This window comes from Trichomycterus rosablanca, chromosome 1 (assembly GCF_030014385.1).
Source record: "Trichomycterus rosablanca isolate fTriRos1 chromosome 1, fTriRos1.hap1, whole genome shotgun sequence".
In the NCBI taxonomy this organism is placed as follows: Eukaryota; Metazoa; Chordata; class Actinopteri; order Siluriformes; family Trichomycteridae; genus Trichomycterus; species Trichomycterus rosablanca.
Window position 1 is genome coordinate 69,103,193 of NC_085988.1, and position 20,172 is coordinate 69,123,364.

The 20,172-nt window shown below is 37.0% G+C and overlaps 1 protein-coding gene and 1 long non-coding RNA gene across 2 annotated transcripts in view; one reads left to right on the forward strand and one right to left on the reverse strand.

Moving 5' to 3' along the window:
* The window catches only part of btbd11a (BTB (POZ) domain containing 11a), a 271,143-nt gene that overhangs the window by 187,620 nt on the left and 63,351 nt on the right, over positions 1–20,172 (forward strand). The window contains exon 3 of the mRNA XM_063005972.1: positions 14,857–15,061. Within this exon, the coding sequence (XP_062862042.1) occupies positions 14,857–15,061 (205 nt within the window). The remainder of the gene's footprint in view (positions 1–14,856; positions 15,062–20,172) is intronic.
* On the reverse strand, positions 17,049–18,220 carry LOC134324241 (uncharacterized). The gene is made up of 3 exons (XR_010014161.1): positions 18,164–18,220; positions 17,827–17,875; positions 17,049–17,653 (listed from the first exon to the last, which is right to left on the reverse strand). It is a non-coding gene; the product is annotated as an uncharacterized LOC134324241 (long non-coding RNA).

The window sequence follows — 20,172 nt, forward strand, 5'->3', positions numbered from 1 at the left end:
CCAAATATGTTTCTTATAAAATGTATAGCACATCATTAAGTGGAGACCAGACAATGGTGACTATTGAGCAGCTGAAGTCTTGTATACATTGACATTTTTGGCATTAGGCAGACACTTTTATCCAAAGCAACTTACAATTATGACTGAACACAATTTTGAGCAGTTAAGGGTTAAGGGCCTTGCTCAGGGGCCCAACAGTGGCAACTTGGCAGTGGTAGGGCTTGAACCGGCAACCTTCTGATTACTAGTCCAGTACCTTAACCACTGAGTTATCACTGCAAGAATGGGTAAAAATTCCACTTACAAAACTACAATTAGTATCCTTAGTTCCCACACAGTGATAAATATTTGAATGTGTTGTAGGCATTACATTCTAAACTTATCAATGTTTAGAAAACAGGATTAACCTCATTAAATCATTAGAAGGCTGTGTTCTTTTATCAGTTAAATAAAGGTTTAACAGAATTAACAAATCACATGTCTTCGCTTTTATTGCAATGTCTTATTTTTTTTTTACAGAACTTGGTTTGTAGTTTCCGGTTTCATCTTTAAAAACAAACACAGGTTTTATATATAGTGCTGTATATGGTAACAATACAATTCAGAGATATTGAAGTAAGCAAGGGTGCAGTGCAGTAATCCCCCTGCTGATGTGCCCACATGGGGCTTTACTGTAAAAAATGGCACAGACTGGCATGAATAAAACATGAGTGTGGCATGAGTTAGATATCAGGACCCCTGGCTGCTCCAATCAGGGTTATGATATTGACATGCTCCCTGGAGTCTTTCAAATGTTTACCTTTATAATCTGATTCAACCATCTGGCTCTGATGATTTGTTTTCTAATGGCTCTATTACAATTCAAAGCTAAATGTGCAGGGATGTGGAAGTATTTTTATAGTAAGTGATGTAAAACTGCATCTTATTTTCATGAGCTGTAATCAAAAAATAGGAAAGGGTTTAGTGGCAATCTACTCTCACAGTCAGAGTCAGACAGGATGTTCATTAAGATACAGGGAAAATTATTGTTTGGTCGTCTGGTAAACCATGTAAGGAATGTTTACCAGACAGTGGAAGCTCAGCGGTTAAGGTACTGGACTAGTAATAATGAGGTTGCTGGTTCAAGCCCCAACATCACTAGGTTGCCACTGTTGTGCCCCTGAGCAAGGCCTTTAACCCTCAGTTGCTCGAATTGTATTCAGTTATAATTGTAGGTCGCTTTGAATAAAAGCGTCTGCTAAATGCCGTAAATGTAAATGAATGGGGGAGAATGGGGAAACTGAGAGTTTGTTAGTGGATCTGGTTTAATGGACCCAGAATGCATTATGAATTCTGCCCTTCATTCTGTTTACCTCCAACTTATACCTTTTTGATGTGTTTTATTGTTATATTATAATAATATAAGGTGAATTTATAGATTCTAACCCGTCTAACAGCAGGTTAATAAAGTTCTCTCATAGCTGTCCATAAGTCTGATCACATTTCCCAATGTTCAGTGTCACCTTACAGTCTGTAGCTTGATTTTGCATTTAGATTTTGCATCCAACACTGACCGAACAGATCAAATGAATCAAAAACAATTTTAAAAATGCGCTCAAAAATAAATACCAAGCTCAGCCTGCTGTCTATTAAAAACTGAATGCACAAGTTAAGCATGTAGCTGTGACTCTTCTGTGCTGAATAACTTAATGTTGGTTTAACACTTTCCACCTAATTAAACTTACCTGCCTGTGGAGGAGGGGCACTAGTGAGTGAGTGAGAGTATGTAATTAATGGTAAATGCAAATATTAGCTAACAACATAGCAGCCAATATGTCAAAAAGCCCAAAAAGGACAAAAGATGCTAAGTCATTTTATATAATGAATGAATATCTGTTTTTAGTAATAGTTACTGTCAGATGCTGAGAGTAATGTTACTAGCCAGCTAGATGATGTCTGCTAATTTATTAAATAGCTACCCAGATAGCAACAGATTGTTGGCACAACAATGGTGAATGCTATAACTATTGGTGTGCTTTCAGAACAACATTTGTCTGTTAGGCTGCACTTTCAGAATGCTGGATGATGGTTAAGTACACAGGACAAAATGATTTAAAATACAGTGATATCTTGTAACAACGCCTAAGCTCAAAATCTTTGAAACACAACAGCCTTAGTCGAGAAATTTGTACCCTTAAACTCAACGTTTCCCTTTAACTAAAGGTGTTCAGCTTGTTTTTTAATTAATTTATTTAATTTTTAAATTTATTTATTTATTTAATTTCAAATGACCAATGAACAGTCGCTTTGTTCAGAGCTCGGCTTAAGCGGTGCGGTAAAACATCATCAAAGTGTAAATATGAGATGAATCGGCATTTGTATGGAATAACTCCACATGTATCCACATGTATCTGTGTTTAGCTGGATTTTCCTCCTGTTTCACTTTTAAACTTGTGTTACAGCTCAGGGTTTTGAGAAATTGTAAGAATCAGCTTTTTATTTCAGTGTTAAATTTGTGTTATTTTCAGTGTACAAGTGTCAAAAACAACCTCATTATTTTACATTAGCCTAAAATATATGCAACGCATTAACAGGTTTCCCATACATCCTTATGAGAAAAATACCTTGAAATTCAATGTCTTACTCAGCGCCAGTCCCAGAACCAGTTGATGTTGAATTTCAAGGTACCACTGGAAGTTAAAACCAAAGTAAACATTTATAATGCATTGTTGTATCTACTGTGGTTTGTGTCTGACGTTCACTGGTCTGACTGGTCAAGATTCGAATCATCACAAATTTTGGCTCCCAGAATGAGTTTCTAGGATGTAAAAATGATAATTTCAACGAAGGAACAACAAAGGCAAGGTAAATGAAATAGTATTAATATAGTGTTTTGTGTAATTCCTTATTTATATTTATAAATTATTTATATTGTACTTATAAATCATTCAAAGTTACTTCTTTCTTTAATAATTGTATTACTGTTTAATACTGAAAAACACTGTAAATCTTAAAGACATAAAGCTATGCAGTATCTGTGTGTGTACAAACATAATGATTGACGAATAAATGATGCAGATGCAGAATAAAAGAGCAGCAGCCAAAATCTCGCCCAGGGCACCACATTGGTCAGGGACGGCTCTGTCTGTATAAGTGTCTTCTAATACTCAACAGCATGAAACACATTTACAAACCTAACCAGACTGTAGTTTGTTCAATCCGTTTCCTTACAGTTAGTCTTGTGCATCTGCTAATATGTAGCTAAGTTAGCTTGCTAGGTAACTATGTCTAGGGCGGCAGGAGATCCATAATGAAATATAGCATAACTCACTGAATTTTTGTCCAATGTTTAGGCGGTTTGGTTTGTTACAAATTCCAGACATGCATTGATGATACCGGTTACAGGTGGTTTGTGGGTGTCGTTTGTTTGTCAGCCTGCCAGATCAGCTAAAATGATGAAAAAAAAAAACACTAATTTGTTAGATCCAGCAACACCCAAAGAAATACATTTGATTTCTTTGTTTAATAGCGTGTGGTAAAGTGGTGCCTGTCTGCTCCTCTGACAAAGAATAAAGGTTTTAGTATGCTAAACATTGTGCCTAAGTTTTGGTGCTACACCAGGGGTGGGCAATACAATTTTCCAAGGGGCCACATAAGAAAATGTTACTGTTGTGGAGGGTCGGACCAACAGGGTGAACTTCATTCTGCTCAATATTAATAAGATTTATTTTTATTGCCTAAATTTTACAGTTGATGTTACCATCAAAAAAATGAAAAGCAAGCAGAGTAAAAACATCAACATTATTTCACTATTTAAACAACAACATTTGCATTAACTTTACACAAAGTGCTATTGCAATTGGGATATCACAAAGCTGATTTTATCTGCTCCAGTCCTGGAGGTGTAAAACTTTATTAAAAGTCCGTGTTGGTTTGCAGTTTAGATAGCGAACTTCAGATGTGACACTCTGCATTGTTCAAGTTCTTGTATTTCTCTGTGTTTACTCCCCTAATGGCGATATAAACCCTAGATTTGAATTGTGATCCTTAAACAGCTTTAGAGCTGACTTTTCAAGTTCATGTTTTGTTAAAAACTCTATCGTCTCTGTCAGTCGCCTTCAGTTCTGTTTGCTGACACTTTACAGTGAAGCTGGATACACTCGTCTCACACACATGTAAATGGAAAAGAAATAGCATAAATGTAAAGAAATAGCGCTCCCATCAAAATAAAAACAATCCTGTTATATGGTATGTGTGATGTACATTTATTTACGTCTGATTTTTAATTGCCACTGACCTCATGCGGGCCGGTTGGGGATGGCTCGTGGGCCGGATGTGGCCCTCGGGCCGTTCAATGCCCAGGTCTGTGCTGCACAGATATAGTTTTATTACACAGTACAGTACAGTTCGTCTTCATTTCATTTATTTGTATTTGTTTTATTTTATACTGTTACAGTTAACAAATGATGCTGGCTGTTTGTTTTTGTAAAAGCTGTTTTGTACTAAAGCTGTTTTGTAATCAGTGGGGAAAACACCACACAGTGAGAAGTGATTTACTAGAGCAAGAATGTCTTCAGATATAAAATTAGAAATAGTTTTTAAAAGGGTGGTTGGAATTGAGTCAGGGGAGCTCATGAAAGGCTTCAGTTTTGTTATTGTTTTTCTGAAGGTTTCGACATCAATCATGTCAGAATACTGAGCGCTAAATTTTATGCTCCCATGCCAGCTGATCCCATTAAAACTGTGAAGTTAAAAGTGTTTGGATGTCTCTTGTAACACATTGCTCTGACATCTAACAGAGTTTCATGTGCAAGCCAGTCAATTTCTCCTGTAGTTCCTTTATGCAGATAAAATCATCCATAAAATGTTTCGCAGCATTGATCGAAACATCTCAGAGCCCTCATGCTCCAAGCCGTGTGTCCAGGAAATCAATGTATGTAAAACAAGAACTCAAATCAGGTTAAACCATAAGGTTAAAGATTAAGTCAGAAGGGTGAAGGTTAAAGCTAAAAGAGACTTTAAAATTAAAGTCTAAACAGCCGGCCCTGGCTAAAAGCTAAGCTAAAAGTTAGACTAAAAACTTCTCTGTGCTCTGACTCTGTCATCTGACCCAGTATATAAAGTGTAGCTTTACAGCAATTGCATCCCATACAAATCAAAACTCTAGCACACTTAAAGGTGCTCTCAAAAGGGTCTGAATACTTTCTGAATTCACTGTATATAGAACGCCTTTATTTGTCATATATACATACACGATCAGGCATAACATTATGACCACCTCCTTGTTCCTACACACTCTCCATTTTATCAGCTCCACTTACCATATAGAAGCACTTTGTACTTCTACAATTACTGACTGTAGTCCAACTGTTTCTCTACATACCTTTTTAGCCTGCTTTCACCCTGTTCTTCAATGGTCAGGACCCCCACAGGACCACCACAGAGCAGTTATTATTTAGGTGGTGGATGATTCTCAGCACTGCATTGACACTGACATGGTGGTGGTGTGTTAGTGTGTGTTGTGCTGGTATGAGGGGATCAGACACAGCAGCACTGCTGAAGTTTTTAAATACCGTGTCCACTCACTGTCCACTCTATTAGATGATTGCTCATTTATTGCTGCATCTATTTGAGTTGGTCATCTTCTAGACCATCATCAGTGGTCACAGGACGCTGCCCACGGGTCTCAGTTCAGCAGTGACATTGAGGTATTTAAAAACTCCAGCAGCGCTGTGTCTTATCCATTCATACCAGCACAACACACACTAACACACCACCACCATGTCATTGTCACTCCAGTGCTGAGAATGATCCACCACCTAAATAATACCTGCTCTTTAGTGGTCCTGTGGGGGTCCTGACCATTGAAAAACAGGGTGAAAGCAGGCTAAAAAGGTATGTAGAGAAACAGATGGACTACAGTCAGTAATTGTAGAACTACAAAGTGCTTCTATATGGTAAGTGGAGCTGTTAAAATGAACAGTGAGTGTAGAAACAAGGAAGTGGTCATAATGTTATGCCTAATTGGTGTATACAGGTGTACAGTACAATAACATTATTTTTCTGCATATCCTAGCTTGTTTGGAAGCTGGGGTCTGAGCGCAGGGTCAGCCAATGTATGGCAGCTCTGAAGCCGAGAGGGTTAAGAGCCTTGCTTCAGGGCCCGACAGTGGCTGCATGGCAGAGCTGGGATTCGAACTCTCAACCTTTCAGTTGATAACACAAAGCCCTACCCACTAGGCTAACACTGTCCCTTGGCATGGTATATGGACCATCCAGGGGACAGTGGTAGCTCAGTGGTTAAGGTACTGAACTAGTAATCAAAAGGTTGATCAAAGGTTGTCACTGTTGGGCCCCAAAGCAAGGCGCTTAATTGCTTATAATTGTAAGTAATTAATGCCAAATGCCACAAATGTAAATTATAATTCTGGAAGGAGTGTTTGCATCAAAAGTTGCACTTGTTTATGCAAAATCACTGTTCGAATGTGCTAAGCAATCTTTGAACCCAAAGATTTCCACCAGACGATTCCCAAACAATAATGTATCTTTTTACTATACTCAAGCCAGTTAACAGCCAACTTTGTAAACTGAAGGCATTGTCTAGGTCTTTCAGGACCGGAGATCTTTGGGAAAACCAGACTGGAGACTGAGCAGCCCAGTATCATATTTTCAGAAAAATATGGGTTTGAAATATGGGAGGAGTTGGCCAGTTTTAATAGGAGAAACCGTGATATATAGAAACACTTCCACCTATAGCGAAGTAATGCTCATGAGATGCCTCCGTGCACCCTCTGATGGCCAAAATGGCAACACAGCAGGACATGTCAGTAGCTGTGACATTACAGGAACTTAACTGTGCAGCTGTGTTTTTCATTTTAACCTAGGTAGTTTTACAACTGTAAAACATTTACATATCCAACTGAAAAAAAGTCAAGATGAATGTGTTAATTATTTTGTTTATCTATTTTAGTGAAAATAATTATAGATGTCACTGTTTTTTTGTTTGTTTCAACATGTAGAAATTTTTTATAGACCAGAATTACACCAGTATGCTTAACAACACAGCAGAAGACTATGTATGAATTATATGCTTCGGTTTTTCTTACTGTGTATTTAATAGTAAATAGTGAAATATGAGTGTATTTTGTTTGTCCCCCGGGTGGTTAGAAAATACTGCTCAGTAGAGTGATTTTATCACAAGAGACCTCTGATACCACCTTCAAAGGGTCCAGGCTGCCACCACTAAACTAATAAAAGGTCGACCATGGAAGAAAGGGTGCTTCTCTGAGGTTTACTGCTTTGACTTGGTCTGTTGGGACTTCTTTGAAGCCTCAGACTGAGAAGCATCACAAGGTAAAACCCGGCTTTTGTACAATCCCCTGCTGACTTTAAAGCTTGGCATGGGTTTTAATGCAATACAATCTAATAATAATTTATTGAAGTCTATCTGTTGCTATAAAGCTTCTTTATATCAGCTTATCTTCTGCCCATCCATCAATAAAACATGACTGAGGCAAAACAAATCTATCTTGGCTGGTGGATCATTTTCTCTACAGTGGTAACACCGGCCTTGTAATACTGACACAACAATGGGTTCCAACATGGTATACTGCATAGCCAAAACATCACATTCATCCATGTATGTTAAACATCTCATTATAAAACTGTGATAATAAATATGAAGTTGTTTACCTTTTTCCTGCATTATTTGGGGAAGACTTTTACCTAGACTCTGAAACATGACTGCGTGGATTTCTTTCCATTCAGCCACAAAAGCATTAGTGAAGAGTGACGTGCAGTGCCAATAAAGATCGACTGTGAGAATAGAGGTGCAGATTGACTGATGGGACCATTTCTTTAAATGGCACTTCAGAATCAGTCTCTGCACCTAATTAAACATGATTCTCTTCAGCTGGGGCTGGTCCTTGATTGATATGCCGGGGTGAAGGTCAGACTCGACAACCTGCTCTGCTTTTTCTACTGGCCCCTTTTTACCAGTGTTTTTTTAATCTGGTTTCTGGAAACTTCTATATATTGAGTTTTTTGTGTATATAGCTGTCTTATGATCCATTTGCACAGTAAAAAAATGTGACAAACTAACGATTCTATTGCTATAGCATGTGTATAAAGATTGCATGTTTGATAGTCATAGGGTGTTTTCTGCAACATTTTTACCTTCAGTATTATATACTACAGTATTCTACTGCTGATTTCTATCAACTGAGCTCCTTTCAGCAAACAGAAAAGTAAACAGCCAATCTCTCACTGGCATTTTATACCTTGCAGATGTATTGCTATATATTAAACATTGTGGCTTCCAATCTACAGGAAATCCATCGGAGCATGAATATGTTATTATTTGTTTACATAAATATAAACCAATGTATATATTGTAGAAATAATAGAGATGCTTCCAATTCATTCAGTATTGAGACCCAATTCAAACTGTTCCAAACCAATATTCTTCCTTCACAAACTTTGCAGTGAACACTATGCATTTGCAATTGCATTCTGCTGGCATCTACCAAATCCCAGATGAAAACAATGAAATGAGATTCATCAGCTTTTTCACAGCTCTGAAATCCAATGCGATTGCGCTTTACGTCTTACACATAGTGATCTTAGGCTTGTATGTGGTGGTCAGGTGTAGAATCTCCAGATATTTGGTTCTTATTCTAATGTTGCTTCTAAAGTCAGTTTATGGGTCTGTCTGAAACCCTAGTGAGCTGCCTTGCTGCCTACTGCATACCTGGGCAGCTGCCTAAGTAGAAAGGATTCTAATTAGACATTGAACTCATAAGGCAGATTATTTAGACACACTGGGTGTGTTCGAAAACCTAGTGAGCTCTCTACATAGACAGCATTTTATGTCATCCTATGCACGCTCCAGAGAAGATGGCTGTTTGAAATGCTAGATGCCTTAATATGCTCACTAGTAAGGTATCTTAAAATTTAAACGCTATTTTGACTCAAGAATGGTTGAGCATACGATGCTGCCTTAGCGGTGAAGGCAAACTTTTCTCACAGAAAAATAAAAAATATGGCAGACGGTGTGGAGAAAAGAACAAGTTATTTTCAAATGTAAATAAATTATCATTGATTTTCAATTGGTATAAACGTGCACAAGTGTCATTTATTTGTAAATTCGGGCTTGTCAGCGAATTTAACCATTTTCGGTACACAGAGGGAGATGTTATTTGACAAGCTAGCGCGTTGTGCCACCCCATCCCATTGGTTTGAATGCCATGAGGCTAACTGTATTAGCTTAGTTAGTGAAAATTGATGGAATCGCTAAGTAGCGCGTTCGAATAACCTGCCTTATAAGTCAATGACTTATTAGAATCCTCTCTACTTAGGCAGCTGCCTATGTAGGCAGTAAGACAGCAAGGCAGCTCACTAGGTTGTCCATCACACCCACTACGTAGACAGTGATTACGGTGATTACGTCACCGCAGTTTGTGCTTACTAAGCTAAAACAGTTAGCCTCAGGCTATTCAAACCAATGGGCTGAGGCAGCCACATCCGCTAGCATGACAGCTAACATCTCTCTCTGTGTACCGAAAACGGTTAAATTGTCACTGACGAGCCCGATTTGCAAATTAGAGTACACTTGTACACCTTTATACAGAAAATGTATTTACATTTAGGAAGAACTCTATTCATTGCTTCGCATTCGTCTGCCATGTTTGTAATTTTTTGTGAGAAAAGTTGTGCCGCACTGAATGCTGGGATTGCATCGGATGCTCTCTAGTTATTCAGTCAGTTTATCACTCAGAATTAAGGCACTTTTTAAGGCATCTAAAAACTTCTCAAAAGCTCGCATAGGATGACAAGAGCTCACTAGGTTTACAGATAGATCCTATAACTCAGTAGAACTTGTTACAATTGAGGACAGAGATATGCTACATGCCTCAGCCCTTCATGGCTTTGTTCTGTAGCTTGTGGCTGAACTGTTGTTGTTTGTTGTAATGTGCTTCTGATAGAGTATGTACAGTTGACCAGGGCAGCTCTAAAAGAAAGATTTACGTATACTATATTACTATATTACTATAACTCTATATAAATATTACAAGAGTGTATATGCAATTGTAGGCTGTTAGTATAGGGTGTGTCTGAAACGGCTGAATCTTTTAATTATATAGGGTGTGATAGAAATGGTGTGAGATGCGATGCAGTTGTCTTCCACAACTTGTTTTCCTGCATTATTATGCATTAATATGCACTGCAGTATTTGATATCACTCTGCAGATTGTTATTGACTGAGCTCACTGCAGCAAACAAAACCTTTTATAGAAAGTAAACAGCCAATCTTCCACAAAAATGGATTTGGATTTCTCTAACTGATCAATGATGTGTGGAGTTTGCATGTTCTCCCTGTGTCTGTGTGAGTTTCCTCTGGTAGCTCCGGTTTCCTCCCACAGTCTAAAGACGTGCAAGTGAGGTGAATTGGAGATACTAAATTGTCCATGACTGTGTGACATTAAACTTGAACTGATGAATCTTGTGTACTTTTTTGAGGTATGTACTAGTCAACAATTGGATGACTGCAACATGTTCCAAAAAAAGTTCACACAGAGGCAGTAAAAGACTTGAAACTAAGTAAACAAATTAAAAGAACAATTGTTTGATTATTTTCCAATAGTGATGCTGTTGTAAATTCAGATGGAGAAAAGAGGCAGTTTACAGGCAGATACAATAAATACAGGCAAACATACACTGATCAGCCATAACATTAAAACCACCTCCTTGTTTCTACACTCACTGTCCATGTTATCAACTCCACTTACCATATAGAAGCACTTTGTAGTTCTACAATTACTGACTGTAGTCCATCTGTTTCTCTGCATGCTTTGTTAGCCCTCTTTCATGCTGTTCTTCAATGGTCAGGACTCTCCCAGGACCACTAGTAGGTATTATTTAGGTGGTGGATCATTCTCAGCACAGCAGTGACACTGACATGGTGGTGGTGTGTTAGTGTGTGTTGTGCTGGTATGAGTGAATCAGACACAGCAGCGCTGATGGAGTTTTTAAACACCTTACTGTCACTGCTGGACTAATGACTTAACATCTACAAGGTGGACCAACTAGGTAGGAGTATCTAATAGAGTGGACAGTGAGTGGACACAGTATTTAAAAACTCCAGCAGCCCTGCTGTGTCTGATCCACTCATACCAGCACAACACACACTAACACACCACCACCATTCTGCACTTAGGTTATCTTTTTATTTTTGCAGGTGCTAGGCTTTGTTTTTGTTTGCAAATCATTGTAGTGTGTTAAACTAGTGCATTTTTTAAATTGGGTTTGTAATATTAATAATATTAGACGTTGTGTATTGTAGATAACTGTATTTAAATGTGTGTTTAACAAAATAATTGTGTCTCAGGAGTGGAGATAACCTTTTTATTCAGTGTAGAAAAAAGCTTTTTAAAAGAAATGAAAAGCATCTTTATCATTTGTCTTTCCTTTCATTTTATTATGTAAAATTATACAGTGAAATTTGAAAGTCTGAATATCAGGTGTCCCAGCATACAAATGGCTCATGGGGATCATCCTTCTGCTATCGGTTTCAACGGGGGCGTGATCTGTTCCCCATAATTACACCTGCTATTACAGGGCCTTGAACGGGAAGATAGAGAGAGGAAGATCCACAGAGCCATTCCTGATGATTAATGTACGACGAGAGAGAGAGGTGCACTAGGGGACAATTTGGAGAATAATTACTGCAAAGTGTTGAAGAGCAAATGCTCCTCACTAACCGGATCCATGCCCCCTACATTCTTCTAAACAGCACAAGCTACAAAAAGAATGAAGCTAAGAAAAGGTCACATTGTAAAGGTACAATTCAGGCCAGCTCTTGTGAGAACAGAGGACTGTGTGGGACATTTTTAGAACTTTAATTGGAGTAATTTTAGAGATGAATCATAACCCAAAGACTGGTTTGTAGATGAGCAATACTTATTTTTTATTATTTACTCTAACACTGTCATCTAACACACTTTAATTACTATAATTCATAAAAATGACAAACATGTCAGAAACCTATTATGTGTGATGCCATTATAATCACTCATAACAGTGGATGGCAGGTATTATAACAGTGTTATGTTACCAGGATTAAAAGCTCTCCTGAAACCTGTTTGCATAAAATATGATCAGATTCTACATCACATTCTAATTTTGTCCTAATGTTCCAAATAAAATCTAATGAACAAATAAAAAAGGAAGGTTGCTTTACAACTACAGAGAAAATGCCGTGAGTTATATGACCATCATAAGACCATTAGAGTTTTTATTTCAATTTGGCCAAAAGTATATGGACACCTGACCATTAACTTGGATATTCAATTTAAAAATTTATCTTGATTATTAATGATAAATGGCTATAACAGCCTCACTCATAGATCATTTAAGTTTTATGTTCAATATTCACAACAAAACTCCAATGATATGCTGGCCTCCATATTGCTAGTTTTGTTATATACCAAAGTTTTGTTATATAACATTATGACCACCTCCTTGTTTCTACACTCACTCCATCTGTTTCTCTACATACTTTTCTACATAGTTAATACATAGGTATTATTTGGGTGGTGGATGATTCTCAGCACTGCAGTGACACTGACATGGTGGTGGTGTGTTAGTGTGTGTTGTGCTGGTATGAGTGGATCAGACACAGCAGTGCTGCTGGAGTTTTTAAACACCTCACTGTCCCTGCTGGACTGAGAATAGTCCACCAACCAAAAATATCCAGCCAACAGCACCCTGTGGGCAGCGTCCTGTGACCACTGATGAAGGTCTAGAAGATGACGAACTCAAACAGCAGCAATAGACGAGCGATCGTCTCTGACTTTAAATCTACATGGTGGACCAACTAGGTAGGAGTGTCTAATAGAGTGGACAGTGATTGGACACGGTATTTAAAAACTCCAGCAGCGCTGCTGTGTCTGATCCACTCATACCAGCACAACACACACTAACACATAACCACCATGTCATTGTCACTGCAGTGCTGAGAATCATCCACCACCTAAATAATACCTGCTCTGTGGTGGTCCTGTAGGGGTCCTGACCATTGAAGAACAGGGGGAAAGCAGGCTAAAAAGGTATGTAGAGAAACATATGGACTACAGTCAGCAATTGTAGAACTACAAAGTGCTTCTATATGGTAAGTGGAGCTGATAAAATGAACAGTGAGTGTAGAAATAAGGAGGTGGTTTTAATGTTATGGCTGATCTTTCAGCGTTTTAGAATCAGATGCATTCTTCCACTTACTGTTAGAATTGATGTTAAATATGTGCTGGCACTTGATGAAAGGTTTTGTAAACATACTATAAATTCAATTGACTGAAGGACATCTAGCAATGCTGTTTTCCCTTACACAATACTGGGATTGCTGTGCAGGTCTCATACTCATGTTCTGCTGCTGTTGGCTACTTGTAACAGCTTTTCAGAAGTAAAATAACTGACCCTTCATCCTTTGATGGATCTCATTTGCTACACAATGTATCATTATTTACAAAAAGTTTCTTAAATGTGTTTTTTTTAAATGTTTTTTTTCCTAGTGTTTTTCTTTAAGTGCAATTACTGCATCTGACATTTTAATTTAATGATTTAGCATAGACCCATTAACTAAACACATGAATTATTATACAACTCAGTAATTCACATTGTAATTGCTCGGGATAAGAAATACATTAACATGTGAACGCTGGAGTAATTCCAATACTTAGTATATTAATAACTGCACCATTTCATGCCACTACTTGCATTTTAGCTAATCATCATGTGAATTAAATATTTTTCTATTTATTTATTCATTTTCTCCCTTTTTTCCCTGACTTAGCATAGCCAATTAATTTTCCGCTGCTGAGGATCCCGATTGCGCTCGAGGAGGGTATATTTACCTGCTCCATGCCCCCTCCGACGCGTGCACAGTCCTTCAACCCCTTCTTTTATGCCCACTTCTGTACATGCGCCTCGTTCTGCTAACCAGGGTCCTTGCATAGCGTTTGAAGACCCCACCCACTTCTTAGTCTGGTCTTTTCCCACCCAGTGGCCAATTGTGTCTGCTGCAGGCACTGCCAATTGTGCCCGATAGATGGCGCCCAGCCGATCGGTAGCAGAGCCGAGATTCAAACTGGGGTGTTCAGAATCTCAGTGCTGGTGTGTTAGCGGATTATCCCGCTGTGCCACCTAGGCACTTTGTGAGTTAAATATTGGCTATGGTTTCTGTGAAGATGAGGTATATACATTTTTATGCATCTTTGTGATGAATGTCTTTTTTTGTGTTTTTCATTACCAAAACATTGCTCATGGCAACAAAAAATGGACAAATATGGTATATGTACAGGGCCGGAGTGGGCCCCTTTTTAGCCCGGGAGTTTTATGCCTAAACCCGGCCCACTTTTTCCATGGAGGAGAAATTTGAATAAATGAAACAGCAGCTAGCTCTTACAATGCCATATACAATATACTCATTTATTAGTCAAGTGTTTATGCATTAGACTGAGAAATGGTGCAGAGAAGTGTTTGCACCAAAGGATCGTAACTGACAAAATTCTGATTATTGTGGTCAGCTGATTGTATGGTTCAGTCATCATACAGGAGAAGTATCTGTGGTTAAGCATAAGAATGTTTTGTAGTTCTGTTGTTTATAATGGTAAAACATAAATATAAATATATAAAACCAGTTTGTACTGGTAAGCCTACAAATGGTTAACATGATTCTTCGGGCACCGAGCACCACCTTGAAAGATTATATTTTTACAGATCATTAGCTACCGAAAAGTTTCCACATACTTAATGGCAAATTCTAAGCTTCAGGGCATGTGAATGAGTGTGCAGTTTTAAAACCTAGTATGTCGCCTCTTGCAGGTGATCTGGTGTCACGTGCCATGCACCATCTACAGCCCCACATCAAGATCCCCGATAATGACACACCAGTGCACCAGAAATGCAGTGAAAACATACACTGGGAACCAGAGGCTCTCTACACTCTCTGCTACTTCATGCACTGTCCACAGATAGAGTGGGAGAACCCCAACGTGGAGCCATCAAAGGTCACCCTGCACACAGAAAGGTAAGAACTCCCAAAAGCTGACGTATTTTGTAAACTGGATGTAATGTTGTTCAGTCGAGCTTTGTGCCGTTCTTCATTTAAACAACTCAACCATTTCTGTCCTTCTCTGTTTTACTGCAGTAATTATAATCAGTAGAGGTGGGTGGGTGACAATATAATAATGATTAAAATAAAGAATGAATATTAGAATGGAGTAGAAGTAATAAAGTCTCTGATGACATTTTCTACTAGTTACAAAACATTTAATTTGTCGCTTATAGTATAATCATGACAATTTTAGGTTATTACAGACAGTAAGCAATAGCTTAAGCTTTAAACTGTATTCATTATCTTACATAGAGATGGTAAAATCATTTTATATTTAGCAAAGTGAACTGTAATCTTAAACAGATTAGCTCACTTTAATATCTGTTGCAGGGCCCAAGTTTTTGATCTTCTAACCATTTATGGAAGATATTAACTGATCTAAGCAAGCAGTTGTAAATTTTTGTTCCGGGAGACTAAGAGTGATTTGGGAGACTTAAAGCCCCATACGGTGCTTTTACACCCTGTACAGGTCTGCTTAACTGATTGAGGTAGAAAACACAGTTTACAGCACTTTTTGAAGGATCTGGCTAGGTACTGAGATTAAAACAGTTGGACAAATCTCTACCTGTAAACACATTTCTACCATAAATACCATATTACTTTTGACCTTACCTTATTAGTACATTTCTAACTTTTCAGTTCTATTTTGCCCCTGATCCAGCTTGTTTTTGAGTGTGTTTTAGGGATATATTTTTTAGATTTACTAAATGCAGTTAAGTTGGTGGGCAGCACGGTGGCTCAGTGGGTAGCACTGTCGCCTCACAGCAAGAAGGTCCTGGGTTCGATCCCCAGGCGGTGCGATCCGGGTCCTTTCTGTGCAGAGTTTGCATGTTCTCCCCGTGTCTGTGTGGGTTTCCTCCAGGAGCTCCGGTTTCCTCCCACAGTCCAAAAACATGCAGTCAGGTTAATTGGAGACAGTGAATTGCCCTATGGGTGTGTGTATGTGTGTTTGTATGTGTGTCTGCCCTGCGCCCTGTCCAGGGTGCTACTGTGGGTTACTGTGTGCCTTGCACAAGATGGGATAGGCTGCAGTCTCCCCCACGACCCTAATTGGATAAGCGGTTAAGAAAGTGAGTAAGTGATTGAATTAAGTTGGTTGGTGAAAACATTAAAAATCTTTTTTATTTAGTTTTGTACACTGTAAAAAAAAAAAGCGTAAAAAAACGGTATTTTTCTGGCAGCAGGGGCGCCAGAGAATGTCTGTAAAAAAACAGGAAAAAACTGTAAAATTTAAAACAGAGATAAACTGTAAAAAAAACGGTAATTATATTTACCATAATTAACATCTATCACTGTAATTTTACAGGAAATTGTCCTATAATTTTATGAAATCTTCTACTTTCAACATATATTAATTGTTAGAACAGTCATACACCTCTAAAAAAACAGAATAATTATCTTTATAAATGATAAACAAAAGTTTAAGTACAGATAATTACTACTGTTTTCACAAAATATTTGCATATAAAACAAAAAAACCCCTGTAATTTTACTTAGCAAAAGCCCAATTTTAAAAGAACTGTCAGAGGTATTGCAAAAAATATCTGTTAAATTGTCTTTTTTTATTATCTAAATACATTAATAAACTGTCAAAATAAAAGCATTTTCTTTCTCTAAAACATAAGTTAACTATTTTTAAATTGTTATTCTTCATTTAAAAAAATATACAAAATACAAAAATTTTAAGTAGGTTAAGATTTGTCTGCATAATACTGTGAAATTTTGCAGCTGTTACATGTTACATAGAACTTTAGAACATATATAGAACTTTATAAATGCAGTATATAAATAGCTTTTGTTAATTTCAGCTTCAAAATGGATCAAAATCCACCACAGTTCAGCTATTTTTGACCCAAATAATTTTCACACAAATAAACAGTAAGTGTAGAAACAAGGAGGTTTTAATGTTATGGCTGATCAGTGTAAAAATCAGATGTCTAACACAATACAGCATACAATAAGTGCAATCAAAATTCATTTAAATGGAAAATGTTTAACAAAGCAGCACACAGTTAAGTGAAATGTCTACAAAACATGGGCATGAAACACTTCTGAACAAATCTGAATTATGTACAAAAGTCAGTGCCAACATTAAAGTTTTCAGAAAGTGCAACCACAGTGGGATTCGATAAACAGTACGTCACAAGTGTAATACTCAGTATGGACTACATCTCACTGAATAGCTTTATATTTAGTAATTGAGCTTTATGAGACAGTTTGTTAGCATCTAGTTCCAGAAACAGTTTTTGGAGTGCATCAAAAGTGTATCTGAATGTAGGAGGGTAACTCAAGTTCTAAATCATAAGGTTATAAATATATAAGGCATAAATCAGCCCGAACTGCAAAGGCAAGGAACACACTGCCCAGGTCTTCTAGAACCACACCACCTAATACCACTCCAGTATTGGCAGGTGGGTCCATGGCTTCAGCTCCCTCAACTCTAGTCACATAGATCCCAAGAACAGTCTCCTCAATCACCCGTTCAGTTGCAGCCATATCACCATCCTACAATGGAACAGAGGGGGAAAATCACTTTCTTAAACTTAACAGTACACAAATTTCCATTTAGGACTTAACATATCTGACATCTCACTTCAACCTATATTTTAACTCAGACGTACACTGGCCCGAAAAGATGGGGTGGTTGCTGTAACAATTCAGAGGAAACTTGTGCTTACCTTCACCCTCCTAGCACTGATGGTATTGCGTGATTGGGGGAATCCTAAACTGTAGATGAAATTGGATACTATTAAAATGATATATAAATAAAAAATTACTAAAGAAAACTAAAGGAAATCAAAATCAGCAAGACAAATATTTATAAAGAAATTACCAGCTTAAAAAAGAAAAGACATAAAATACATAAAACTAAAAAGTAAGTAAAAGAACCAAACAGAATAAATAATAAGAATTTCCACATTTTTTCTTCTTCACTTAATCTAAACTTAACTCAGTGTTCAGTCAAAAGTAGCTCAATATTCTTCAATTTAGCATAAAATGTAGAAAAAAAATTACCAGTAAAAGGTCAGTCCAACTGCAAATACACATTTCCAACCATCTGTAAACAGAAGATACAAGACATCAGTTGTTTTGTTGTAAATAACTAAAATATTATTTCTATAGTAAAGACTTTAACATTACAAATTCATTGATTATCCAATACTGTTCACATGTGTGTGCTTTCGAGGATAACAGTCACAAAACTCAGGTTTGTAATGATACTAACGTTACAGAATCACTTTGTTTTTAAGTTTGTGCAGAACGTGAGCGCCAAACATAAAGCATGAAGTTCCCCTCAGGCTCGAGCTGCCTGCTCACAGCTTAGCTAGCTAGGTTGTGTGTCCATGTTTTTTAATGCACTGGCACAGCAAATATTACACATCTTTTTATTTTCTACCTTCTTCTAATATACTTCTGCATTAAGTAATTTAAGCCATTTTTACCTTTCGGGAAAGAATCTTACTGCCACAAGTTGAGAATACTGGCTGTTGAACTTGACTAGCTTAGCACTAGCTAGCACCACGGCAATGCAACGTTATCACACACAGCGCAGCCGGACTTAATATACAGTCAGCCAACGGCAATCTATTAAAATCTGCCTCAAGACTCCAATATGATTCACAGAAACCCTGGAAAGATGTTAATAAATAAATCACTATAAGCAGGTCCGCCGTTAGCGTTAGCACGCGCGAATTAGCGTTAGCATTTTTAAACAAATAAAGCATGTACAGCAATAAAACTTGAATATTATTCAACTAAAGAGCTATATTAAACAATATAATAAGATAAACATCATGATTAGCATGCAATTAGACATATGGAAAAAGATTTTGTAAAGCTTCACATTACCTGAGATGCCATTGAAACACAATGTGCCTTCACGATGTATTGCGTAATCCCCGGTGCGTCATATCCGGTTTCACCTGATAAACTTATTGCATTAAGTAGTTCCAGGGAAATAAAGCAACTAAGTTAAGTTAACTAATAAACACAATGCAGTCATGTTTAAATCTAAAATGTAATTGATTTGTGTCACACCAGCATATATTCTTTAAGCGAAACCAACAGGCACTCAAAAGTGTGTAACTGGTAAATTAGAGCATCATTTTATATATCTGTGGTGCTCTGGTTGGAATGTGCACCCAACATGTTGCACAGATGGACTGTAATACATTTTTCCTGTGAATGTGGGGATGTGTAAATTATGCTTGATTTAAATATTATAAATGTGAGAATAAATCACAGTTAATAACGTTTTAAATTTGACTATGGTTTTACACAGTTTGTATAAATGCACTTATTTAACAATTCAATCTTTAAATTAATACAAATGCATAAATAAAGTAAAAGTTAAAATCTGTTTAAATTGTATTGTTGCCTGTCTAATAAGGTAGACAATACCTTTGTTTTTCCAATTTATGTATGTAAAGTAGTGGTTAAGAAATGCAAAATTACTAAATATTTCTTTCTTTGATCACATATTTTTTTTGCAATTGTACATTTTTAAATGCATTATTAACAGTATTTTTATTTATTTGACAGTGATATATCGGTATACAAAAGTTTTTTTTTTTGAAAATTACAGAAGATTCTGCTATTTTTGTCAATGAAGATTACTTTATTTTTACAGTTAGTTTTGTTAAAAGTGTCATCTAAAAACTGTTAAAAAACAGATTTTTTATGTATTTCATTTATACAGATTTTTTATGGTAAATCACATGACACTTTTCAATATACAGTTTATTCTTGTAATTTTACAAAAAAATTCTGTCTTTTATAAATACAGGGAAAAACTGTAAAAATGTACTGGGAAAACCTGTAAAAAAATGTTTATTTTTTACAGTGTACGTTAAAAAACTATGGGAATAGGATATGTACTGTATGTCCAATATACATTTCTTCTTTTTTTGTCTTTTTATAATAATAATAATAATAATAATAATAATAATAATAAACACATGTTCTACTGTATTTACACAGTGTGAGGTTATGAACATGACCACAAACAGCTAGGTAATGCCAGC